Source organism: Leucoraja erinacea, chromosome 2 (assembly GCF_028641065.1).
Source record: "Leucoraja erinacea ecotype New England chromosome 2, Leri_hhj_1, whole genome shotgun sequence".
NCBI lineage: Eukaryota > Metazoa > Chordata > Chondrichthyes > Rajiformes > Rajidae > Leucoraja > Leucoraja erinaceus.
The window spans coordinates 13,900,119-13,926,952 of record NC_073378.1 but is presented as its reverse complement, the minus strand read 5'-3'; the positions used below and the strand labels follow the sequence as shown (position 1 = coordinate 13,926,952).

General features: G+C 44.3%; 1 protein-coding gene across 1 annotated transcript; it reads right to left on the bottom strand.

Moving 5' to 3' along the window:
• Positions 1–21,542: 21,542 nt before the first annotated feature.
• Positions 21,543–26,122, bottom strand: bambia (BMP and activin membrane-bound inhibitor (Xenopus laevis) homolog a). The gene is made up of 3 exons (XM_055651800.1): positions 25,743–26,122; positions 22,854–23,138; positions 21,543–22,331 (listed from the first exon to the last, which is right to left on the bottom strand). The coding sequence occupies exons 1-3, from the start codon at positions 25,816–25,818 to the stop codon at positions 21,913–21,915; spliced, it is 780 nt and encodes a 259-aa protein (XP_055507775.1). The 5' UTR covers positions 25,819–26,122; the 3' UTR covers positions 21,543–21,912.
• Positions 26,123–26,834: the final 712 nt, after the last annotated feature.

The window sequence follows — 26,834 nt, the reverse complement described above, 5'->3', positions numbered from 1 at the left end:
CTACGACCTCATGGCGACCATGCTGCGAGTATGAGTTGAGGGCAAACTCGCAGAAGTCATGGATTAGTTCACCCAAGTGGGACAGCCCCTTGAGTTTGTATGTTCTATCGGTGACCTGTGTGAGTTTTCTCCAGGATCTCTGGTTTCCTCCCACATTCCAAAGACGTACAGATTTGTTCCGTCTCCGTCTCCATCTGTCAAAGTGCCAGGATCACTGGTCGACGCAGGTTTGGTGGGCCAAACGGCCTGTTTCCACGCTGTATCTCTAAGCTAAAACAAAACACCTCTGCCCCTTCTTAGCTTGCAGCTTAGTCACAGCTTAAGGATAGAGGGGAAATCCTTTAGGGCCAAGATGAGAAAAACATTTTTCACACAGAGAGTGGTGAATCTCTGGAACTCTCTGCCACAGAAGGTAGTTGAGGCCAGTTCATTGGCTATATTTAAGAGGGAGTTAGATGTGGCCCTTGTGGTTTAAGGGATCAGGGGGTATGGAGAGAAGGCAGGTACAGGACACTGAGTTGGATGATCAGCCATGATCATATTGAATGGTGGTGCAGGCTCGAAGGGCCGAATGGCCTACTCCTGCACCTATTTTCTATGTTTCTTGGCATTGGAAGAAATTTACAGTTTAACCATTTCTCTTTCCACAGACGCTGCGTGATTTTCTGAGTATTTGCGGTACTTTCTGTAAATATTTTCAGATATTGTTTTCCGAGTCTCAACATGAAGTTTGTGCATTGGAAAGAGGTAGCATAATGTGCCTTATCCCAGATAGCTGGAGAATCACTTGATTTAAGTGAAGCGACCTCCAGAGTCATTCCACATAAAGAAGTTGATTGTTTCACATTTATGTAAAAATAGCAAACATTATAATCTTGGCAACAAGAATGTGGAAGTAGCATTTACAGAAACCGCGAAGGCCATTATTTTAACATTTTCGTTTCGCAGCAGACATAACATTTTGTTTGAGCCTCGCATAGTTTTTCAGTTTTGCCACATGCCGTCACAAGTATAATAGGCTTGTTGTTTCAAAAAGAATAAAGTATTCCTTGAATCAGTCTCCAACTATGAAGATGATAATCATTGGGTGGATAGGGGTGGAGTTGGTTCGTGGTGATACAACCTAATATCTTGTGAAATAATTATATATAATTTCCAAAATATCATGCTTCCCAGAAGAAAATAATGGGATCATTATAAAAGAATGATGTGTCAGGTACAGAGGCATGCAATCTATAGGGAGGATACACAAGGCAGTACAGACGCTGGAATATGGAGCTCCAGACAATCTGCTGGAGGAACTCGACAAGTTGGGCAAAGTTGACCTAGGCCCTGATGCACGGTTTTAACCTGAAAAGCTGTCGAACATTCCTTCCCTCCCACAGATGCTGCTCAAGCTGCCTTCTTCCAGTAGATTGTTTGTTGAAGTGGTATATAAACATCTCCATGAACATAGAACATAGAACAGTACAGCACAGGATCAGGCTCTTCAGCCCACAATGTCTGCGCTGAGCATGATACCATCTGACCTCGCCTGCCTGTGCATGACATCCATTTTCCTCCATTCCCTGCATCTATCTGAAACCTTCATGAATGTCACTATCATAACTGCCTCCACCACCACAGCATGTTCCAGGCACCTACTACCACTGTGTGTAAAAAAAAAATAAAAAATAAAAACTTGCCCCGCATATTTATTTTAAACTTTGCCCCTCTCACCTCAAAGTTATGCTCTCTAGTCTTTGACTTTTCCCACCCTGGGGAAAAGGTTCTGCCTGTCTGCACCCCTCGTTATTTTACACACTTCTTTCTGGTCCCAACTCCGCCTCTGCCTCTGCCATTCCAGAGAAAACAATCCAAGTATATCCAACTTCTTATGAACTAATATCCACTCATCTAGGCAGCATACTGGTAAACCTCTTCTCACCCTCTCTAAAGCCTCTACATCCTTCCTGTGATGTGATGCACAAAACTGCATGCAATGCAATGGCCGAACCAAAGTCCTATCCATTTGCAACATGACTCCTTGACATATGCTCAGCATAGGAGCACCGCAAGGATGCATACACTCTCCTCTACTCTCTCTATACCAACGACTGCCCCTCCACAGACACCTCTGTCAAGCTTCTCAAGTTTGCGGACGACACAACCCTGATTGGACTGATCCAGGATGGGGAGGAATCTGCCTACAGACAGGAAGTGTCACAGCTGGCATCCTGGTGCCATCTCAACAACCTGGAGCTCAATGCTCTTAAGACAGTGGAACTGATTGTAGACTTTAGGAGAGCTCCCCCTCCCCTCACCCCACTCACCATCAACAACACCACAGTCACATCTGTGGAGTCTTTTAAGTTCCTGGGAACCATCATCTCCAAGGACCTTAAGTGGGGGGCTACCATCGACTCCACAGTCAAAAAGGCACAACAGAGGATGTACTTCCTGCGGCAGCTGAGGAAGCACAATCTGCCACAGGCAATGATGGTCCAATTCTACACGGCCATCGTAGAGTCTGTTCTCACCTTCTCCATCATGGTCTGGTTTGGCTCAGCCACCAAGCACGACACCTGGAGGCTGCAGCGAATCGTCCGATCAGCTGAGAAGATTATTGGCTGCAACCTTCCCTCCATTGATGAACTGTACACTGCAAGGGCCAGGAAGCGAGCGGGCAAGCTCATCTCTGACCCCTCTCACCCTGGCCACAAACTCTTTGAATCACTTCCCTCTGGAAGGCAACTCCGGATTGTCAAAGCTGCCACAGTCAGACATAAAAACAGTTTTTATCCACGAGTACACAAAAATGCTGGAGAAACTCAACGGGTGCAGCAGCATCTACGGAGCGAAGGAAATAGGCAACGTTTTGGGCCAAAACCCTTCTTCGCCCTTTATCCACGAGTAGTTGCTCTACTCAACAGCCAAAAATCTGTAGCCTCCCTTTGATCTGGTATTTTGTTGGTTCACATGCTTGATCAATGGTGTTTTATCATTAATGTTTTATTATTATTATTAATGTTTAGTGTTTTCTGAGTCATTCGTAACTGTCACTGTATATCATGTTGTTACTTGTGGGCGGAGCACCAAGGCAAATTCCTTGTATGTGAATACTTGGCCAGTAAACTTACTTGCACGCAATGAAGATGAAGGCAAACATGCCATATTCTTTTTTTTAATACCACTCTACCTACTTGCATTGCCACTTTCAGGGAGCTATCAACTTGGTCTCCAAGATCCCTCTGAACATCAGGAGTGAAGGTGACCCCATTTCGTCCGTTACTATCTTTCCCTACTGAAAGCAATATTAATCAGAGCTCCATGATCAGGAGATGTCTCTCATCCTCTGTGATGTAAAATCAAGGCCCAAGCTGGCATCAGTCTGAAGAAGGGTTTCGGCTCGAAGCGTTACTTATTGATCAGTCTGAAGAAGGGTTTCGGCCCGAAACGTTACCCATTTCCTTCGCTCCATAGATGCTGCTGCACCCGCTGAGTTTTTCCAACATTTTTGTGTACCCAAGCTGGCATTCACAGTTTTACCACTCTCTCCTCCCTCAATGTGGGCAATGCCAGTTAAACCATATTAACTGCTGGCTCCAGGAAGACATTTCTTTCTTAATAAACTTATTCAAAGAATATTGTAAGAACCCTCGACATCAGTCTGAAGAAGGGTCTCGACCCGAAACGTCGCCTATATCCTTCGCTCCATAGATGCTGCCTCACCCACTGAGTTTCTCCAGCTTTTTTGTGTACCGTTGTAATAACTCCAGTGTATTAAGAACAACCAGGTTTATTGAATTTAGTTTTGAAATTTTCAATGAAGCAGTCTGGAAGTTTACTATAGCAGTATAATTAAGTTACCGGGCTAATACCCAAAGGCCTGAACTATTTATCCAGAGATGAGAGTTGATATCCCACCATGGCATCTAGGGAACTTAAATTCAAATAATTAAATACATTTTTGAAATGTAATAAAATGCTAGTCTCAGTAATGGCGACTATGGTAAAACTCTCTGGTTTGCTAACATGCTTCGGGAGGGGAATCCAGCCTCATTATCTTTCTAACTTACAAGTGATGCCAAACACTGAAATGTGGTTGGCACTTAATTGCCACCTCAGTTCATAAGCAATTAGAACAGGCAATAGATGCTATCATTGCCATCAGGTCCACATGCATGCAAAAAAAAGTTTGGCTCACTGGGAGCTTCCAGCATTTTGTGTTTTTTTATCTCCCCTGGAGTTGTTGGCAACATTCCTCCCTGAACCGCTACTGCAAACACCAAATTAACTGCAGGCTCATCTCACGGTCCTTTGTGGGATAATGTGATCCACAAAATGGTTGCCACATTTGCTTAAGAGCAGCGTTGTTTGACAAAAGCAAGACGCGAAAGGAAATTACGTGAATGCAGTTCATTCAATGTTTTACCAGCATGATAGAGCTCTGATAATGCAAAGTAAGCATGCTCCGTGTATGAGCCTAGGTAGATCCATGCAATGATTTTCAGCTTCACTGCATGACCATGAGCCTGACGGGTTCCCTTTTTCTCTAATCTGAAACATTCTGCTGGATTTTTTGCACCGTTATCCCCTCTATAGTTAAAGCCTGCCTTAGAGAGCAATCTTCACTCTGCTGCAGATGCATTACTTACTGTGATATAGAATCCATTGAAATACTAAACTTCTTCAATAAATGCCATTGGTACTGACATTATTGTTCTGCAAGACACAATAGGAAATTACATGCATTTCCGTGTAAATTTAGATAAACCATTTTCAAAATCCGCTAAGTTATTCCAGCCTTTTGCGTCTGTCTTTGGTTTAAACCAGCATCTGCAGCTCCTCCCTTCACATCTTTCTTTCAGCAGCGATAACACTGACCCACAGTGTAAAAGGAAATATTGAATTGAATTGAATTTTATTTTTGTCATTCAGAACTTTCGGTCTGAACGAAATTTTGTTGCCTTGCAGATGCATATAATAAAAATGACAAAAACACACATTAAACACAAATTTAACATCCACCACAGTGAGTTCACCAGGCATCTCCTCACTGTGATGGAAGGCAAAAGTCTTAAAAGTCTTTGTCTCTTCCCTCCTTGTTCTCCCTCTGGATATATAGGCGGTTATGTTTGTCAAAGGCATATTAGATTTAAGATGAAGATAAATTAAAGATATGACAAATTCATATAAGTAATAGACACGGGAACCTCTTAGCTAACAAGGCCTCAACAATTTTGTCTATGAATGCAACTTAAATAACTGTGTATCCTGCACGATGCAAGACTGAGCTGACGGATAAAGTGGGAATTTTCCATGGTTTTCCTCAAGCAGGTATTTTTAAATCCTTTTGGATTTCCCAGGAATTAGTCTAATTAGTCCTAGGGAGCCCATGGTTGCAATCTATAATTAAAAAAATGAATAAGCTAGGTCTTGCACGAAGAAAATGGTGGAAATTCTGTGCTGCAGATTCAGTGTTTCCCATTCATAGAACATAGAATAGTACAGCACAGGAATGGGGGCCCTTTGGCCCACAATGTTTGTGCTGAAATTCATGCTAAAGACCTTTGAAACAAAACTGGCTATATGAAGCACATCATATCAGATGTACTGCATAAATCGGAAATATCCAGGCTGGCATGGGGGGAGTAGGGAACCACTTTCATGTTTAGGCATACGTGTCCTTACCTGCTAGTTTGTTGTGAGCTAGGCATGGCTGAGAACAGAACCCTTCACCTACATTCTTGGGCATATATCCAAATGGGCGTCTGTGGCAAGAGCAACAGTAACTTCAGTTGCTTACTGGTACAATAACATTGCTAACATTACTGGCTTAATCCATTTGTACCAATTGTATTGGCCACTTTCCTACTGGCCCAGACCTGCTTACATTCACCTCTTCTCCATGGTAAAATGCAAGCATGAAGGAAGCTATTTTTAATAATAATACATTTTATTTATGGGCACCTTTCAAGAGTCTCAAGGACACCTTACAAAAATTTAGCATTTGGTGTGGGTGATGAGTCGGGCGGCTGCGTTCTGGACCAGTTGGAGTCAGTTGATGTAGGTGGAGCTGATGCCAAGGAGAAGTGAGTTGCAATAGTCCAGTCGGGAGGAGATGAAGGCATGGATGAGTCTTTCAGCAGCAGGAGGTGTGAGAGAGGGTCTGAGTTTGGCGATGTTGCGGAGATGAAAGAAGGAGGTTTTAATGACATTGCGGATGTGAGGCTCAAGGGAGAGGATGGAATCAAAGATCACGCCAAGGTTGCGGGCCTGGGGAGATGGGGAGACAGTGGTGCCGTCGATGGTGAGAGTGGAGTTATTGACTTTGCTGAGTGTGGCTTTGGAGCCTATGAGGAGGAATTCTGTCTTATTGCTGTTGAGTTTGAGGAAGTTGAGGAACTCCATTTGCCTTTAGCCCCTTACTAAAGAACTGTCACATATTCTTTAATGACCCAATTGCATTAAACCCAGGGTTGCCTTACTGCATCATTGCAAATTGTTGTCTGCTTTAAGTGCATATGTTCTTTGCATCTATAGTCAAAGAAAGCTAGCCCCATTAAACAATTTATAAAAGAGTTATTACAATTCTTAATTTTATTTGAAGCCAAGGCCTAGAAATTTGTGTTTCAGTTGGATGAAACACGACTCAAATTTCCCATGACTACAAAGGCTTCCCCCCAAGACCCTCTGGTTTCCAAGGACATAGAAACATAAAGAAACAGAAATAGCTGCAGGACCAGACCATTCGGCCTTTCGAGCCAGCACCACCATTCAATATGATCATGGCTGATCATCTGAAATCTGTACCCTCTACCTGCTTTCCCCCCCCATATCCCTTGATTCCTTTAGCCCTAAGAGCTACATCTAACTCGCTTTTGAAAATATCCAGTGAATTGGCCTCCACTGCCTTCTGTGGCAGAGAATTCCACAGATTCACAACTTGCTGGGTGAAGAAAATGTTCCTCATCTCAGTCGTAAATGGCCTACCCCTTATTCTTAAACTGTAACCCCTTGTTCTGGAATCCCCAACATCGAGAACATTTTTCCTGCAACTAGCCTGTCCAATCCTTCAAGAATTTTATATGTTTCTATAAGATCTCCTCTTATCCTTCTAAATTCCAGTGAATACAAGCTCAGTCGACCCATTCTTTCAGCATATGTCACACAATACTGCAGGTGTGGTCTCACCAGGGCCCTGTTCAACTGCAGTAGGACCTCCTTGCTCCTAAACTCAAATCCTCTTGCAATGAAGGCCAACATGCCATTAGCTTTCTTTCAGTGACTGATGTACAAGCACATCCAGGTCTCGTTGCACTTCCCCTTTTCCTAATCCGACACCATTCAGATAACCTGCTTCCCTGTTCTAGCCAGCAAAGTGGATAAAACTCACATTTATCCACATTATACTGCACCTGCCATGCATCTGCCCACTCACCCAACCTATCCAAGTCACCCTGCAGCCTCATAGCATCCTCCTCGCAGCTCACGCTGCCACCCAGCTTTGTGTCATCCGCAAACTTGGAGACGTCACATTTAATTCAATCATCTAAATCATTAATATATTATAAATAACTGGGGTCCCAGCACTGAGCCTTGCGGCACCCCACTAGTCACTGCCTGCCATTCTGAAAAGGACCCATTAATTCCTACTCTTTGCTTCCCATCTGCCGTCAATTCTCTATCCATGTCAATACCCTACCCCCAATATAATGTGCTCTAAGTTTGCACACTAATCTCTTGTGTGGGACCTTGTCAAATGCTTTTTGAAAGTCCAGATACACCACATCCACTGGCTCTCCCTTATCCATTCTACTTGTTACATCCTCAAAAAATTCCAGGAGATTAGTCATGATTTCCTCTTCATAAATCCATGCTGACTTTGACCGATCCTGTCACTGCTTTCCAAATGTGCTGCTATAACATATTTACTAATCAACTCAAGCACCTCGCACTACCGATGTAAGGCTAACCGGTCTATAATTCCCCGTTTTCTCTCTCCCGCCTCTCTCAAAAAGTGGAGTTATATTGGCTACCCTCCAGTCCACAGGACCCGATCCAGAGTCGAAAGAGCATTGGAAAATGATCACCAATGCATTCACGATTTCTAGGGTCCCCTCCTAGAGTACTACGGGATGCAGACCATCAGGCCCTGGGGATTTATCTGCCTTCAGTCCCAACAGATTATAAATGTGGGTGGGTAAGTAAATTAGCCACTAAGTTGTACAGGAAGGAACTGCTGATGCTGTTTTAAACCAAAGATAGACACACAAAGTGGGTCACACAGCTTCACTAGAGGAAATGAATAGGTGAAATTTTGCGGCCACACCCTTCAGCAGATTAAGAGTCAGGGAAAGGAAAACTAGAGATATAGACAATATCCATCTACTGTATCCATTATTTATGGTATGGACTCTATACATCAACGAGACCAAATGTAGACTGGACAACTGCCTAGCTGAACACCTTTGCCCAGTCTGCCTGGGCCTACCTGGTTGCCAAACACTTTAATTCCCCATCCCACACTGGCCTTTCTGTCCTGGGCCTCCTCCACTGTCAGAGTGCAAGTTGTCCCAAGTGTTTATATAATGCACCTCGCAGCAGCGGCCTCTGTAGTCAGACTGCCTTTAAAAAAAAAAATGTTGGCCTGTTGAGCGTATAGTTTGGTTGTAGCTTATATATTGTTTTCAGCTGTGTATGTGTGGGAGGCTGGGGGGACTTTTAAATCTCTTCCCTGTACGGGGACCAGACCTTTTCCCTGTCGGGTCTCCGTTGTCGTTGGGGCCTATGCACCATGGAGTGGCCTCCAACTGGAACGACCTGGGGGCTCCAGTCGCGGAGCCTGCGGACTCACCATCATGGAGACGGCCGGCTTCGGAGCATGGAGAACTGCGGTGGCGTGCTGCTGCGACCCGACTTTGAAGGCTCCGGCCACAGGCCCGGTGACATCGGGAGTTTTCAACCCCGAATTGCAGGGTTGAAAACGAACCCGGAGCGGGGCCTTGCATCGCCCAGCGCAGCCTTAACGGCAGCGGGACTTGCCGTTGCCTGCTGGCGGCTTTAACATCGGGAGAAGAATGGAAAACAGGGGAGAGACAATGACTTTGCCTTCCATCACAGTGAGGAGGAGATTCACTGTGATGGATGTTTGTGTAAATTGTGTGTCTTGGTTTTATTTCGTGTTGTATGACTGCAGAAACCAAATTTCATTTGAACTTCATTTGAGGTTCAAATGACAATAAACTGTATTGTATTGTAATGTAATGTTAGAATCTGAGAGGCAGGAGAGTGGAAGGGGAGGAGAGGGGAAAAAAAAAAGGTGAATATGGAGGGAGTAAAAAATATTAGTCTAGGATTAGAATACAAATGGGTTCTTATTGGTTGGGTGGACTTGGTGATCCAAAGGGCCTTTTATGTGGCTGTATTTCACCATGACAGAGGAAAAGGGCTCAAAATCTCATCTAGTTTATTCACAAGTTCTTTAGCGAGTGACTGACTGTGGCCCTTCGCGGACCTATCTTGGACTCAACAGACTGACCTGGGACCTCAACAGACTAATCCTTGACCTTCATGGACACAGTTTGGACCTTTCTACACACATTGATGCAAACCAAACCCATTGTGCCAATGGTGGGCAATCCCAGAATAACATTGTGCAGGGAAACTACATCAGTAGTGCAATTATATCTGAGCCCCAAATGTACTGAGCTGAAACTACAGAAATTCCACTTTTATGGATCAATGTGGAAATTGTCAATATTGCATTTCACTCACACAAAAGACCTTTTTCAATTATATCGTGCTGAAAAAAAAAAGCATGATTATGTCACTGAATTCCCAGTCCACAGCACCCACTCTACAAAGAATGAGTTAGCAACAGCATCTTTTCATTTTGCCTTATGTTGATTCATAAAACTTCAACAATTCAATTGCCTTCTAAGACAATGTACTGGGAGGTCAGAACACTCATCGATTATGCATTGGATATTAATGGACTAAGCTTTCCCATTTACAATTTTGACTTAAATGTTATTTAATTTATTCTGCTCTTTGTATCTGTGGGACAGCTTTTATATATTGTATGCGAGATGGTAATATGCATTCCCTTCAACTACTAAAGGAACAGTTTCACAGCAATATCGAGTTACCTGCAATAGCAGCCTTTTGGCTTCTTGCCAATGAATCTCGATCTCAAGAGGGTTCAACGGTGTCTGCAGGCAATTTGACTGTCGGGGTGCGAGAAGGGAGAGTGCTTAATTTAATCTCATTCTCAGAGTCCACCCATCCACAGGGTCTCTGTGCAATGGTCTGAAGCGAGAAATACGATTACCATTTTCCTGGCTCTCCCTGGTCTGGGAATGCCATGCTTTTTCTGCTATGCTACCTGGAAGGTTGCCTATGAACATGGTCTTAGCTGTACGTCAACACTTAAAGCAATGCAGGAAGTAGCATGGAGGTTGAAGGGGAGATCCAATAGAAGCATATAATATTATGAGAGGCATGACCTTAAGATGAGAGGGGCAAAGCTGAAAGGCATGCAGGGTAAAGGATCTGTCCTGGTCTATGTTTGTTGTGCACTAGTTCTGACAATGTGAAGAATTAATAAGAATTTGATACAATGGTAACTACTACAGGTACATGGAACAGAATAGTACAGCACGGCCCTTGGATCCACAATGTCTGTGCCAACCGTGATGCCATTAAACAAATCTCCTCTGCCTGCACACGAACTTTTTTCACACAGAGAGTGGTGAATCTCTGGAACTCTCTGCCACAGAGGGTAGTTGAGGCCAGTTCATTGGCTATATTTAAGAGGGAGTTAGATGTGGCCCTTGTGGGTAAGGGGATCAGGGGGTATGGAGAGAAGGCAGGTACGGGATACTGAGTTGGATGATCAGCCATGATCATATTGAATGGCGGTGCAGGCTCGAAGGGCCGAATGGCCTACTCCTGCACCTAATTTCTGTTTCTATGTTTCTATATCCCGCCATTCCCCGTTCTAAGGCTTCTTAAATGCCACTATCACGCCTTGCACAATGTCCAAGTACTATGAATATCGTTAACTTCTTTAGTAATATTTTGTCAACAAAATAGAGAGAGTACAGAGGAGATTTACTAGAATGTTGCCTGGGTTTCAACAACTAAGTTACAGAGATAGGTTGAATAAGTTAGGTCTTTATTCTCTGGAGCGCAGAAGGTTAAGGGGGGACTTGATAGAGGTCTTTAAAATGATGAGAGGGATAGACAGAATTGATGTGGATCAACTTTTCCCACTGAGAGTAGGGAAGATTCAAACACGAGGACATGACTTCAGAATTAAGGGACAGAAGTTCAGGGGTAACATGAGGAGGAACTTCTTTACTCAGAGAGTGGTAGCGGTGTGGAATGAGCTTCCAGTGGAAGTGGTGGAGGCAGGTTCGTTGGTATCATTTAAAAATAAATTGGATAGGCATATGGATGAGAAGGGAATGGAGGGTTATGGTATGAGTGCAGGCAGGTGGGACTAAGGGGAAACAAAGTTGTTCGGCACGGACTTGTAGGGCCGAGATGGCCTGTTTCCGTGCTGTAATTGTTATATGGTATTCTTGCACACGACACTGTTTAGGCTGCATCTCTTTATGCACTTCATCAGACTAACCCTTAGGCAGGAGAGACGTTAAACTAGCAATGTCTGGACCATAAAATAACACTTCATTTTACTGAAACCTTGCACAAATGGATATCTTAACGCACTTCACATATAATACACCGGCTTTGAAGGGAGCCCTTTCTCATCGTGAAACAAATGCAGTGATCCACAGCAAATCCTGTACAAATCCACTTTTATAGGTATTGTTTGAGCAGATAGGTGAGGCTCAGAGAACTGTTGCTCAAGACCTCTCACATCCTGCTGAAACAGCAAAGCAGGGGAAGGGCAAATCTTGCATTGTAACACTCCCTCCAAAAATGTTTCAACATCATAATCTAACACTTCAGTGGGAGGTGAGCCACAGCTAGTGGGGGAGCACTAACCTATGAAAAGTGCACCAGTCCTCTATTTAACAAACAATTCAGCCAAATTGTTTCCCTGGGCCATACAACCTTTTAATTACCAGCCCAGGCTTGGTGCTTCAACCCTCAATCTAATGCACATAGCTAACTACGGCAGCCCCTACCTACCATCATTCTCCCTTTTGTACCACAATTGTTGATGCAGCAAATAGATGTAAACAAGTCTGAAATTTCTTACAAATACAAAGACCTTCCTGACCTATGCCATTAAGATCAACTTTCCCCACCTCTAATGTGGCTCAAACATGCCTCTATTTTCCACCAAAACTTCCTATACCTTTTAGAAACATAGAAAATAGGTGCAGGAGTAGGCCATTTGGCCCTTCTAGCCTGCACCGCCATTCAATATGATCATGGCTGATTTAATTTGAATTTGATTCCTTTATTGGCATTCAGACCTTTCGGTCCCAACGAAATTACGTTGCCTGCAGTCATACACAGTAACAATAAATAACAAAACATACAATAAACACAAATTAACATCCACCACAGTGAGTTCACCAAGCACCTCCTCACTGTGATGGAGGCAAAAGTCTTAGTCTTTCTCTTCCCTCCTTGCTCTCCCTCTGCGCTGAGGCGATCGATCCAGGCCGAAGATGCCGCTCTCCAGTCCAGTGGACCTCCGTGGCGATGTTGTCGCCGCCGAAAGCCGGAACGCCGTCTCCGCTCCGGGCCCTGCTGCAACAGCTCCGGGCCCTGCAGTCTCAGCTCCGGGCCGCTGCCGAAAGCTGGAACGCCGCATCAGCGAGTCGGGCCACCGCTGCCTTGGCCCCGAAGTCGGCCAGCCTCGCGTTGGTAAGTCCTGGCTGGCTCTGCCTCCGGAGCCTCGAGGTCGGTCGCAGGTTGGAGACCGCCTGCTCCGCCATTAGGCCACAGCGCAGATGGAAGCAGAGAAGGGGGATACAACAAGAAAAAGTCGCATTCCCCCGAAGGGAGAGACAAAACTTAGCCAAAACAAGACAAAAAAAAGTGAAGACAGACAGAGTGCAGGCAGAGCCGACTGCAGACACCGCCGCCACTTCCGGTTGGCTGATCATCCAACTCAGTATCCCGTACCTGCCTTCTCTCCATACCGCCCGATCCCTTTAGCCACAAGGGCCACATCTAACTCCCTCTTAAATGTAGCCAATGAACTGGCCTCAACTACCTTCTGTGGCAGAGAATTCCACAGATTCATCCTTAAACTGTAACCCCTAGTTCTGGATTTCCCCAACATCGGGAGCAATCTTCCTGCATCTAGCCTGTCCAACCCCTTAAGAATTTTGTAAGTTTCTATAAGATCCCCCCTCAATCTTCTCACCTCATGATTTGATTGCTCTCACCCCAGCCACAGACCGTTTACCCTCCTCCCATCCGGGAGCTTCTTCCCTGTGGCTGTTACACAACTTAAATCTGCACCTTTGTGATTGCCAGTCACCCCCCCCCCCCCCCCCCCCCCCCCCCCCCCTTCCCCCAGAAAAATTGCACTACTGCCACTGTATGTACATATATATTTCACTGTTCCATTACTCAATGTTCGCTCTTCTGGGTAACATGCTAACTGCATTTCGTTGTCTCTGTATTGTACACTGCACAATGACAATGAAGATTGAATCTGAATCTGAATTTGATTACACCAACACATTTACTGGATCTCCATTCAGCCACTACACATTTAAAGACACTCAAAGTCGTGTTGCAAGTGCCCTAAATTGCACACCATTTCATTCACCTGTACTTGAAGCCTGCTGATTCACACAGGCCAAATTCAAAAATGTTCTTCTATCAAAACTCTCCACCTCAAATCCCTCAAGGGCCTTGCATTCCCAGTACCATTTCTCCTTCCCCTCAGCTAACAGTGAACCATTTTACATTTCCTGAAGGGTCCCCATCTGAAACATCACTCGTTCCTTCTCTCCAGAGATGCTACCGGTCCCACTGTTACTCCAGCATTGTGTCTATCTATAATTTCCTTGATCTACATATTTATCTATAAACCAGCATATGCAGTTCCCTGAATTTACTTTAATGTCATTTTCACATTTTACCCCTCCATATCTCTAGTGTCCCTCTCCCGACTCATTCTTAAGGGTCTCAACCTGAAACGTCATCCATTCCTTCACTCCTGAGACACTGCTTGTCCCTCCGAGTTACTCCAGCATTTTGTGTCTAACTTCATTGTTAAGCCTTGCTGGCAATGACATTATGTCTATAGCCAGAGATTCATGATGAGGATACACAAAATACAAGAGGATACTCAGCAGGATAGGCAGCATCTCTGGATAGAAGGAATGGATGACTTATCAGGTCGAGAGCCTTCTTCAGACAGTCAGGGGGGAGGGAATCAGAGATAAGGAAGGGCAAGTGTGAAAACACAGACATCAAAGGAGATGAGGCTCAAGGGACATGATCATTGTTAGCTAGGAGAAGGGTGACAACGAAGCAGACAGGAGCGTTATTCTTCAATTCATTAAATCCAACTCCACATTACCCCATCATTGTTACCTCATTGACAGCAACTGCACACTTTACTGACAAAACTCTGATTTGTCCCTTGTGACCTTCAGACAATTGTTCCAAACTCTTCAAGATGGTTTCCCGAACTTAAGCAAAACAAATACCATTTGCATCCTGTCTGGCGACAGTCAACCCACCCGTATCCTTGAGATCTCAACAGCTTCCATGCTTTTGCCTCAAACTTCTCTCGATCTCTCCAGCATGTTTCAATCCCTTTCAAGATCTCCTGGATATTTTGCAACCTCTTCAGGAGAGTTAGCCATACAAGTGAAGTGGCAGAAAAATTGTTCCAGTGACACGTTCCTGTGCTGTTATTATCTACACAACACCAGCAAATACAAATTACTTTTAGATTTTTGGAGGACACAAAAGATGCTTTGCAAACTATTGAATTTTATTGCATGAAAAGAAATCCTTTGGATCTTTACATAAATTCTTTGGCAAGAATGCTCCAGAGCCCGGCAAATTGTTGCTCGATGATCCCAGAAATGGAACTACTATTACCTGATATCTTTTCCACATCTTTTGAGATACAGCGCGGAAACAGGCCCTTCCACCCACCAAGTTCGTGCCGACCAGTGATCACCCCGTACACGAGCACTATCCTACGCACTGGGGACAATTTACTATTTTTTTTACCAAAGCCAATTAACCTACAAAACTAGAGTCAATTTACGCTACAATGCAGAAAAACTATATTCTGCACTCTGGTATTTTTCTTTGTTCTATTTCTTGTACTCGTGTATGGCTCGATTGTGATCATGTACTTTGTATTATGTACTTTGATGGGGCATCACACAAACAAAAGCTTTTCACATGACGAATAAACTAATACAAATATCAAAATGTCTGCTTTGCCCCAAATAATACAATTTTTAAATAAACAATGAGTATTGCCTGGGCACGGTTCACTATCACTGCAGACCCTCTGTTCTGCAGCAATGTAGCGAGCAGGACAAGAAAAGTGTTAAGGTACATCAAGACACAGTTACAATGGAAGACCAGTAATTGCCAACTACTGAGGAGCCCAAATTCTGGCCAATTTACCACTTACGGGCAGGAAGAATCAGATCATAAAAAGTTAAGTGCACACACCTCCCCTCCTCCCAAAAAAGGAACATTCACAACCGGTACCGTACAAATCACACAACCTTGTTTAGACTGGATGCAATTTGCATATAAATGAAACTGTTCCACCACCCATCGTTCAACAAGATGCTGGATGTGGCTAAAAGCCATTCTCCATTGAATGGCCCATCCGTCTTTGCTGTCGATCACTGCTGTGGCACGAGACTCGTTTTGTTATTAGCTGTTTGCCAAGATACAGGGAGGAGGGACGAAGTGGGAAAGCGCAGCTGAGCAATTTACTACGAGCCCCATTTACACTATTTTCATTAACAGACTATTTAGTTTATTGACTTTAAAAACGACATAAGTACTGCAGTAACTCAGCAGGTCAGGCATCTTCTCTGGAGAACATGGACCCTTCTTCAGACATGCTGCCTGACCTGTTATTCCAGCTCTGTATTTTTTCTATAAGCCAGCATCTGCAGTTCCCTGTATTTTATTTATCATCCAACAATGTGAACAATAAATTCTCCAATTTACAATTTTTTTTTTTTTTTTTTAAATGCCTCCTTCCCTGTGCCTCATCTGGATTTGCAATCGTTTCTCCCCTTCCACCTATATTCCTTACACTGGCTTCGTAATTCACACCTCTATCCTCCTCGCACATGTTTCACCCCCCACCCCCTTCACTGGTCATTGTCCAACCTATCAAAAATTCCCCTCACCTGTACCCACGCATCTCTCCAGGCGTTGTGCTGCCCTGCTACTCTTCCAGCTTGAGTCTTCCACAATCTCCCACCCCTCACAATTATGAACCGTCTGATGGGTCCCAACTCGAAACCGCAACTGGCACAAAATACTGATGCTGATCAAGTCATAAACGGAATCTGAGCAGATGAGATGCCACCTTTAACAATGTACGTTAGGAATAAAGATAAAAAGTCACATTCCCATTGGTCTGATCACTGATCAAAGCAGAACCTACCATTGAGAGCCACTAGTTACTAAAAAAGAAATAACCAAATAACCATATAAGAAGAAATAAGATATTACTTCTTATTACCATGTAACAAGATGCATTATTGATCAAGGTCTTGCGAGCTATGCATTAGGCAGAGATGAGCTTAACAAGAACCAGTGAGCAATGCATTATACCGAGCTAAATGCAGGATTCTATCCCGTGCAATTATACTTCTGCACCAGCCATATTCCTTAGTAGGCTTAAGAAGATCAGCATGTCCTCCCAACAGCTGTGCCGTAGAAAGCATTTTATTGGGATCCATTACAACCTGGTTTGTGAACAGCTCCATCCAAGAGCACAAGAAATTGCAGAGTTGTGGACGTAGCCCAGACCCTCACACAAATCAGCCGCCCTTCCATCAATACTTCTCGCTGCCTCAGTACGTTTGCCAGGTTATCTAGGACCCAGTCTCACCTCCCGGTTTGAAAACACAAACCTCCAGACTCGGGAACAGTTTCTTCCCAGCCATTATCAGCCAAGTGAATGGTCTCATCAGTTAGAGTGTGGTCCTAAACTCCCAATCTAGCTCATCGAGAGCCTGGAGCTCTCCTTAATCGGACTTCAATGTTACATCTTACACTAAATATTGTAGCTGTGCACAGCTTGATTGCATTCATGAAAAGTCTTCTTTGACTGGGTAGCGTGCAAACAAAAGTTTTTGACTGTACCTCAGTATACATGACAATAGTAAACTATACTTGGGTTGTCTACCGCAGTTGTACAGGGTCTTGGTGAGACCACACCTGGAGTATTGCATACAGTTTTGGTCTCCCAATCTGAGGAAAGACATTCTAGCCATAGAGGGAGTCAAGAAGGTTCACCAGACTGATTCCTGTGATGGCAGGACTTTCAGATGAAGAAAGACTGGATAGACTCAGCTTGTGCATGCTAGAATTTAGAAGATTGAGGGAGGATCTTATAGAAACTTACAAAATTCTTAAGGGGTTGGACAGGCTAGATGCAGGAAGATTATTCCCGATGTTGGGCAAGTCCAGAACTAGGGGTCACAGTTTAAGGATAAGAGGGAAATCCTTTAAGACCAAGATGAGAAAATCATTTTTTACACAGAGAGTGGTGAATTTCTGGAATTCTCTGCCACATAATGTAGTTGAGGCCAGTTCATTGGCTATATTTAAGAGGGAGTTAGATGTGGCCCTTGTGGGCTAAAGGGATCAGTGGGTATGGAGAGAAGGCAGGTACAGGATACCGAGTTGGATGATCAGCCATGATCATATTGAATGGTGGTGCAGGCTCGAAGGGCCGAATGGCCTACTCCTGCACCTATTTTCTATGTTTCTATGGTGCTGCTAATTTGGACAAGAAAATTTGAAATCTGGGTTATTTCTAAAAAATCGTGTTTGAAATTCGGAGGATACAATTGAATCCAATTATGAAACTCTGCCATGTCCCATGCACTTAGAATATAGCCCTCTGAGTAATGTAGGCTTAAAAAATTCCATAAAATCTGAATGTCTGCAGAGAAAAAATAAGCCAATAACATAGGAACTGTCTAAATCCAGCAAATGTAAAACACCTGTACACAAGTTGACAGGATAGGCAGCCTGCATTTGGAATGCGTTTCTCTGGAGACACTAGCAGTGGTTCATACACCTAGCTTCTGAATGAACCATCAAATAAATCTACTTATAATTGGGATTTTATGTCATTCCAGGGACTTTCCACATTAAAATACAGGGAACATGACAAGAGAAAGAGAGAGACAGAGAGAGAGAGAGAGATGGGGCACTTTAAAAAGGGACAATATATCGGAACACCATTGAACAGATCAGGTAGTGAAGAAATGACTGCCAAATTAACATTTAGATGGAGGAGAGAAAAATAACCAAGAAATGCTTAAAAAGCTAGAGTAACTCAGCAAGACAGGCAGCACCACAGGAGAGAAGGAATGGGTGATGTTTCATAGAAACATAGAAATTAGGTGCAGGAGTAGGCCATTCGGCCCTTCGAGCCTGCACCGCCATTCAATATGATCATGGCTGATCATCCAACTCAGTCTCCCGTAACTGCCTTCTCTCCATACCCCCTGATCCCCTTAGCCACAAGGGCCACGTCTAACTCCCTCTTAAATATAGCCAATGAACTGGCCTCGACTACCCTCTGTGGCAGAGAGTTCCAGAGATTCACCACTCTCTGTGTGAAAAAAGTTCTTCTCATCTCGGTTTTAAAGGATTTCCCCCTTATCCTTAAGCAGTGACCCCTTGTCCTGGACTTCCCCAACATCGGGAGCAATCTTCCTGCATCTAGCCTGTCCAACCCCTTAAGAATTTTGTAAGTTTCTATAAGATCCCCTCTCAGTCTCCTAAATTCTAGAGAGTATAAACCAAGTCTATCCAGTCTTTCTTCATAAGACAGTCCTGACATCCCAGGAATCAGTCTGGTGAACCTTCTCTGCACTCCCTCTATGGCAATAATGTCCTTCCTCAGATTTGGAGACCAAAACTGTACGCAATACTCCAGGTGTGGTCTCACCAAGACCCTGTACAATTGCAGTAGAACCTCCCTGCTCCTCTACTCAAATCCTTTTGCTATGAAAGCTAACATACCATTCGCTTTCTTCACTGCCTGCTGCACCTGCATGCCTACTTTCAGTGACTGGTGTACCATGACACCCAGGTCCCGCTGCATCTCCCCTTTTCCTAGTCGGCCACTATTTAGATAATAGGTTTCAGATCACGAACCTTCAGAATGAGAGGGACATTAGAGATAGGAAGGGCAAGGTGTGAAAATGACAGATAAAAAAGTTAAATACAGGGAACTGCAGATGCTGTTCTATAGAAAAATACACAGATCTAGGAAATGTAGACACACAAAATGCTGGAGTAACTCAGCGGGACAGGCAGCATCTCTAGAGACAAGGAATGGATGATGTTTCGGGTCAGGATCCTTCTTCCTAAATATCAAGAAATGCACCCCAGGATGATGCTGTTTTTAAGTGATCACTTAGGTCAAAAATGTGGGGCCAATGACAAATACTTGGGAGGAGAGCGCGCGAGAGAGAGCAAGAGAATAAAGTGGTGAGAATTTGAGTTGGCTATGTACCAAATGATACTGCGACCAATAATCGGGAAGCAAAAGCTTGACGAACTCTGCAATTGCATTGTAACCCAATGCCTTCAGCAGATCTCATGTTCAGAATTATTGATACAACACATGTTGAACTAAGCATTATACATTTCTACTTGCTAGTAAATAGTGGATGGAAGCATATTACATGCAACTATTGAAGGAAATAAATAAGCACAACAAAAATTTAATTAACACACAGCACATTCCAACTCCTCTGCAAGGCAAAGCAGGTGGTTGGAGCACTAAATAAAAATGCTGGGGTAAGTAAACTGCTGCAGTTTTTTAGCCCAATCCCAAAACCTTTTCAAAAACTGCTACCAGATTTTAAACGAATTTCTACACAGCGATTATATAGATCATTATGCAGATTAGGTTCTGAGTGTACATTAAAAATCCTCAATTCTCAACTACATAATCAATTTCTCGAGTTAATGGATTTGGCCAATATCTTAATGCATTCCCATGCAAGATACAATTACAAATTGATTTTGAGAGAAAATGCAAAAAATTTCAATTACAACCAGCTTATCTGCACGGTGAACTCTTAAAGCATATGGAGACAAATAAAGGGGCTGTCCCATTTTACGAGGTAATTCACGAATTCCCCCGTGTTTTCCTCTAGATTCAAACTCGCAGAATGGTTGCAGGGTCCATAGATATATACTGTAGGTATCCGGGGCACCTTGCCGACTATTTTTTTTTTAAACTTGTGAACATTTATTTATCAGGCTGGAAAAAAAGTCCCAACTTGCCTGATGCCCCGAGTACCTACGGCTGCCATAACGAGCCTCTACGATATATCTACAGACCCGTTACGAACATTCTGCAAGTTTGAATCGAGGGGAAAACTCGGGAGAATTCGGGAATAACTCGGGAATTACCTCATAGTGGGACAGGCCCTTAACTGCGCAGGTGCTGGAATCTTAAATTAAACAAAGTGTTGGGAGCCACTCAATCAGGCAGCATCTCTGGAGGACATGAAAAGGCAATGTTTTGGGTTGAGATGAGTCTGAAGAATGCAAAAGATTCAGTCTGAAGAAGGTTCCCAAAACATTGTTTATCCAAGTCTTCCAGAATGCTACCTGACCCAGAGTTACTCAGGCAAATGTGTTTTACTTGAAAGGATTTGGGGCTGGCTGCTGTTTTAGCAATAGCACCAAGCAAGGTGCAATGATCTTCCCACGGAGAAGAAATACATCAAATCAGATTGAGATTTAAACATGGTCATTACAGTATTGTCCAACTAAGGTGGAAAGTAGGTTATAAAACTACCCAAGAAAATATGCAATCTTTTCATGTCTTGTATAGTTTTGTACTTAAATTATCTTGTTGCTTTCAACAGGCAGGTTGAGAAGGGTCCAGACCTGAAACGTTGAAGAAGGAACTGCAGATGCTGGAAAATCGAAGGTAGACAAAAGAGCTGGAGAAACTCAGCGGGTGCAGCAGCATCTATGGAGCGAAGGAAATAGGTAACGTTTCGTCCCGAAACGTTGCCTATTTCCTTCGCTCCATAGATGCTGCTGCACCCGCTGAGTTTCTCCAGCTCTTTTATCTACCTCCAGACCTGAAACATTGGCTCTGCATGTGTTCCAGAGATGCTGCCTGACTGACTTACTGAATTGAACTCTATAAAAGGGATGGTGTACATGGAAACATTTTCCTACTCTGAGCTTGCATGTGTAATCTGGGTCTAATATGCATCTGGCCCCCTTAGGGTTGCAAGCACCCCCCAATAAAGAAAACTTAAGACTAAGTGGGGAACATGGCAATCTCACTCCAAAACAAGTGTTTAATTGGACCACCCCACATGCGCAATAAAACCACGAGACATTAATCAGAATTAGAGAAAAAATATATTTCATCTTTTCAATCAATTGGAACAGGAAACATAAAGAGCAGGAGTGCACACCAGTATACATCAGTTTCCCTACTTCTGCTAGCTCAAGAAATCCATTTCCCTCATGCACCCCCTGAGCTACAGTATCTAGAAACACAAATTCATCTTTATACAAAGTGTGCAAATGAGAAACCTTTCGTGGGGCATGCCAGAACTCTGGTATAGAATATATTAAAATCAGAGGTCCCTTGTTCAACAGAGAGTCTTCCTTTCAAATGACAGCTCCTCAAGTTCATGATTGTCTTTTCACATAAAGTGCACTTGTCCAACAGAATGGAACCACGAGTGGCTCGATTTGAAACCCAAGTCATACAAACTCCAGCTTTCCATGTCCGCTGTACATCCCCCAGTGAACCAAGGAGAGAAGCCTGTCGTTACTGAGGTCGGAGTGCCTGATCTTATCACAGGTCATACAGCAGTTCTCATGGCCAGTCACAGGCACCATGCACTCCAAGTCCAACTTGGCCATCTGCCCCTTTTTGGAGTGATGCCCGTGGAAACTATAATGCAAACGAGACAGCATCTGTCGCCGTTGGTCCTGAAGTCTCTTATTTTCACTGCGAAGCATTCGCAGGGCCAACATGATCAGCAGTACCAAAATGAGGCCTCCAGCTATGGGCACTGCAATAACTGCAGCTCTGAACCAGAGCTCCTTGGAGGAATTGAGTTCTTGAACCCTGGTGATCAAGCTTTTGCTGCTGGAGTCATGATATCGGTTCCCCTGATCTGGGATGGGTGGAGGGAAAGAAAAAAAAGGCAAATCAGTAAAATTGGTGAACTTTTAACCAGCACCCAATTAACCAGAAACCAATTAAAGCTTTTCACTGTACACATGACGATAAACTAAACTAGAGTCGATTAATAGCAGCTTGACAATTTATCAATTTTCTTAAGTCTAACCAGATGAATTATGCAAAGATAATTTAAAAACATACTCCAGAAATACTTCACAAAGTTTAATAGCCAAAATCATTGAACATTTACACTTCCTACCACTTCAAAGGCAAAATTACTAGAAAAACTTTGGCTCAGTCTGCTGCCCAAGAAAGACAACAAATTAGTTAACACTGAAGACATTTAACCAATCTGCTAATTTTAGCAGACATACAATACCCTACTTCTGAAGATCCAGTTTGCATCCATCCACCCACTCCCCTCCCCATGTCTCTCATTACATTAACCGAATCAATACCAGCCATACAAAGTCTTTTGTCTGTCATCACCTTATGGATCAGGCAGCTTTCTTACCAGAGATCTCACTCCGTGGATGCGAAAGAACATCTTGAAGCCCTCTGTAATTGCACATGTCATCATAACAACACTCCAACATGGGCCAGAGCCCCGTGCGATTCTGCGCTCCTTTTGCATGGCAGATGTTAACGGAAACTGAAATGGTGTCCAAGCACCCGTGAGTTAAAGGAGAGTTTGTATTCTGTGGATCCAGCAATCTTGAAAAACATGCCGAGAGTTCTGATTTGCACATGTAACCCGTTGCCACACAATTAGGGGCATCACAGTAGCACCTGATTTCACCTAAAAAGAGAAATAAAGATAAGTCATAATTAAAAATCAACTCGCAGTTATACAGGATGCAGTGCAATGCAATATGCTCATTTTCCATTTCCTGTGTGCACTGCTGGAGAATCGAGCTCAATGATATTATCAGTTTACTCCAACTGCCTAAGAGGTCCATTTTAATGGTCTCTCCAGCAACTTAATCCAAAATCTATGACCCGCAAATCTGCATTCATAATTGAGCATTTGTAGCCCTGGCAAAACTTATGACTGGGCTTTAGTTAGCTGATCAAGCAAGTGGCAAAGAGCTTTTTTTTTCCAAACAATAGCCCACCCCTTTCTCTGCAAAGACTCGAGAACATTGCACTAATGAACATTTGATATATTAAAATGGCTATTTTTAAACGGGAAAGTAAACAGGAAAAAAAAAAGGACAAGGAAAAGCTTTAATCAAAACACTGAGCAAATGCCTTTTGAGCAGCCTCACAAAATAGCAGCATATAATTAGTGGTTTGTTTGTCAAAGACTGCCCCGTAGCTCACAATAGGTGAAATATATCAAGACCACAAGTATCTCGTTCTTGATTTTTGCTGAAGCAGACTTATGATGGAGAGGGATCGGGACAAATAATCCCAAAAATGCACGTGTATTTCTCTTCAAAAAATGTTTTAAGAGCTTCCGCTCCTAAGTTACCTAACATATACAGTACGGGTTCTTTCTCTGTAATAGGGAGCCTTGCCGCATTTGCCCGAAAGCGATCAGATTTCAACCAGCTTCCACTTCGCTGCTAAAGACCCCGAGCAGTCAGTCCGCCTAACAACTCGGGTCTAATGGAAGGTAAATGTTCGACTGTGTAAAATTACTAATGTGGACACAATTAGTCACGGTAAGGTTGCCCTAACCCCGACAGAAATGAGAGAACCTCTTTGCCTCGGCTGCAACAGCAGCTTGCAGCTCCCACTTGAAATAAAGTCTGCAAGCCTTGTAAACATAGACCTCAAAGCCTGGTATTCAGCAAGACAAACTGTTCCAACTCAGAGCCAACCATTCATTCTCTATCCTCGCTGCAGATTGTTTTGAATCATGACATTTTACGAGGCTGCACTCCGCCAAAATGGCTGCAGGAGCTGCTTTTATTTTTTTTACATGAAAGCTTTTGATGTGAATTGGTAGGACAGGAGTTTGTGATTTCCCCCCTCTAATCATATCATTATCAGCCACATAGTTTCGGTATCGGTGGCTTCACATTAGTCTGAATCACTCCCAGCCCTTTTGCTTTGATGAGGCCAGAAAGCCCAGCTGCCGACGACAGGGCTCTTATTTGGGTTAATTACATGTTTCCACCTAAATAAATAGATGTAACAATTATATTGCTCATCTTAACCTCCAGCGTTGATTAACACGTTCCAACCAGACATCAAATGAATGAATGGAGGGAGGGAGGAAGGAGCAACGAAAAGGGTTGTTGCAACAAAAGTTGCGACTTTCCCAATTCAAACAATTAAGAACAAGCATTCATTGCAATCTTTAAAAGGGGTGGGTAAGCAATCTTTCTCCAAGAAAAGCCAAGAATAAAAAACTCTGCACTTAAAAAAAAAAGTATTTGCCTTTTAAAAGCCACTTAGGGGTTATACAACAATATTTTGAAGGTGGCACAGTTCCTTTACACAGAAGAGGCTTTAATGAATTTCTGCACGCTAACAAAAACATTTTGACAACCGCTTGCCCCTGAGGTCTACTTACATCAATGGAGGGCAAAGAGACTTGATACACTTAATGCAAATCAGCGGGTTTATATTAAAAACAATGGATAGGCAGGAATGAGGAGGGGGTGGCGACTGGAATTATATTTTAACCTCGACCGAGAAAGTTTGATGTTATTATACATTTACCCGGATTAATAATGAGTTGAAGTTTTGAGAGAACAAAAGACTGACGAGCAACCAGAGACGTGGAGCCTGGGGCATGGGTCTCTACACTGAGATGGCGGGGCGAGGGGATCTTGGTCTGATCACCGTCCTGTTGTGGATCTGACCTTGGTCCCTAGCGCTACCCCAGGGGGTGCGGGCTCAACAGCACCCCGTTGTGGAGGTCACTGCCCGGAGCTATTATGCTCCTCGCCACCCTCTTGGGAAGAGGGGAAACGTGGGTCTCCCACCACCAGCCCACCTGGGGGTTGCGGGAAGTTTGGTTCACCGACACTCCTTTGTGGAAGAGCCCTTAGTTAACCCTCGGGGCCATTTGGTTCACCAAAACCCGCCGGGAAACGGCTCTTACTGCAGGGGGACAACAGAGACGCCCAGTGCCTCGGCCATGGAACAACCTCAAATACACCCTGAGATGCCATGTGTCCACAAACAACAAACCACCGAGACCGGGAATATCGGGCAACCACCACCCTCGCAGTAGCCCTTACCCTATTGTGGGGTATTGTGTCAGTCTGTATCCTGCCGTGAGGCAACCCTACTCTTTCTAGGGGGGAATGGGTGAACAGCACCCCGCCGCTGTGGGACATCCCCTATCCAAGGAGAAGGGGGCTTCATTCACCAGACCCCGCCGGGTAGCGAGCCCCGAGTCCGGGAGCATCGGGTCGCTCTGCGCCGCCTCGAGAGTTTTGCTCACCTTTGGTCAACAGGATCGCCATCGCGCACAATTCCAGCTGAAGCCAAAGCGTGATCAGATTCGGATGGCGATCCATTTAAATTACGTGAAAGTAGGAGAAAGCGGGCAAAGTTGTTGGCCGCAAGCTCCCCTGCCGGTCCGTCGCCTTCGCCCTCTCCGCTCGCCCCGCACGGATCTGCTGCACGACTTGTTGTCTTGTCCGCTCGCTTGTTCCCGACACCAGCTTCCCTTACAGAGGGCTGTGTGACGGCGGAGGCAGACGCCGGCCAGGCTTGACTTGCCTCGCTCTTGTGCTGGGACTTGGCTTCACCCGCAGGTAAAGGGAGCCTTTTAACAGCGGCGGCAATAGCTGCAGCCTCACCCCTGCACAAATCCCTCTGACGCTCACTCTTCCCCGCCGCCGCTCTGTCGACGACCCACTCACTGCCCAGCGCCCTTGACTGACATCCCCTTGCACGCCGTCTCCTTGCCCCCTCCTTGCACATCTATCCAGTCACAATCACTCTGCCCGCCCAGTGCTCCGGACCCATTGGCAGCTCGCTGCATCAAACAAACCTCCCCGCACAGACGATTGGCGTTCAAGAGATTGCCGTCGCTTCATCCCGCCCCTCAAGCCTTCACCCATTCGTTTCTGTCGTTTCCGAGGTAACGTTGCTCCTGCAGACTCGTTACCAAATGGATACACGGGTATGTCAATCCTCGCCAGCCTCTAGTCCATTGATGCTGCTGAATCCTGCCTGACCTGGAGATTTTGAACAACGTTAAAGAAAGCAGGACACTAGTCGGATTTAATCTACCCTCTCACCCAAACGCGCTCATTTTAATGTCGAGTAAAAAAGGGAATCAAATATTTTAACCAGATATGGTAAATATAAAATCACCCCCAGTTAAAACGCAAGAATTGCACTAAGCTAAATACCGCCTTTGTCACTAGGAAACATGCATGCCGTTGCTAATACAAAATACTAGGAGTATCTGGGTTTTTTTCCCCCTTTCTTCTCCCCGCCTCCCCCCACCCCCTATCAGTCTGAAGAAGGGTTTCGGCCCGAAACGTTGCCTATCTCCTTCGCTCCATAGATGCTGCTGCACCCG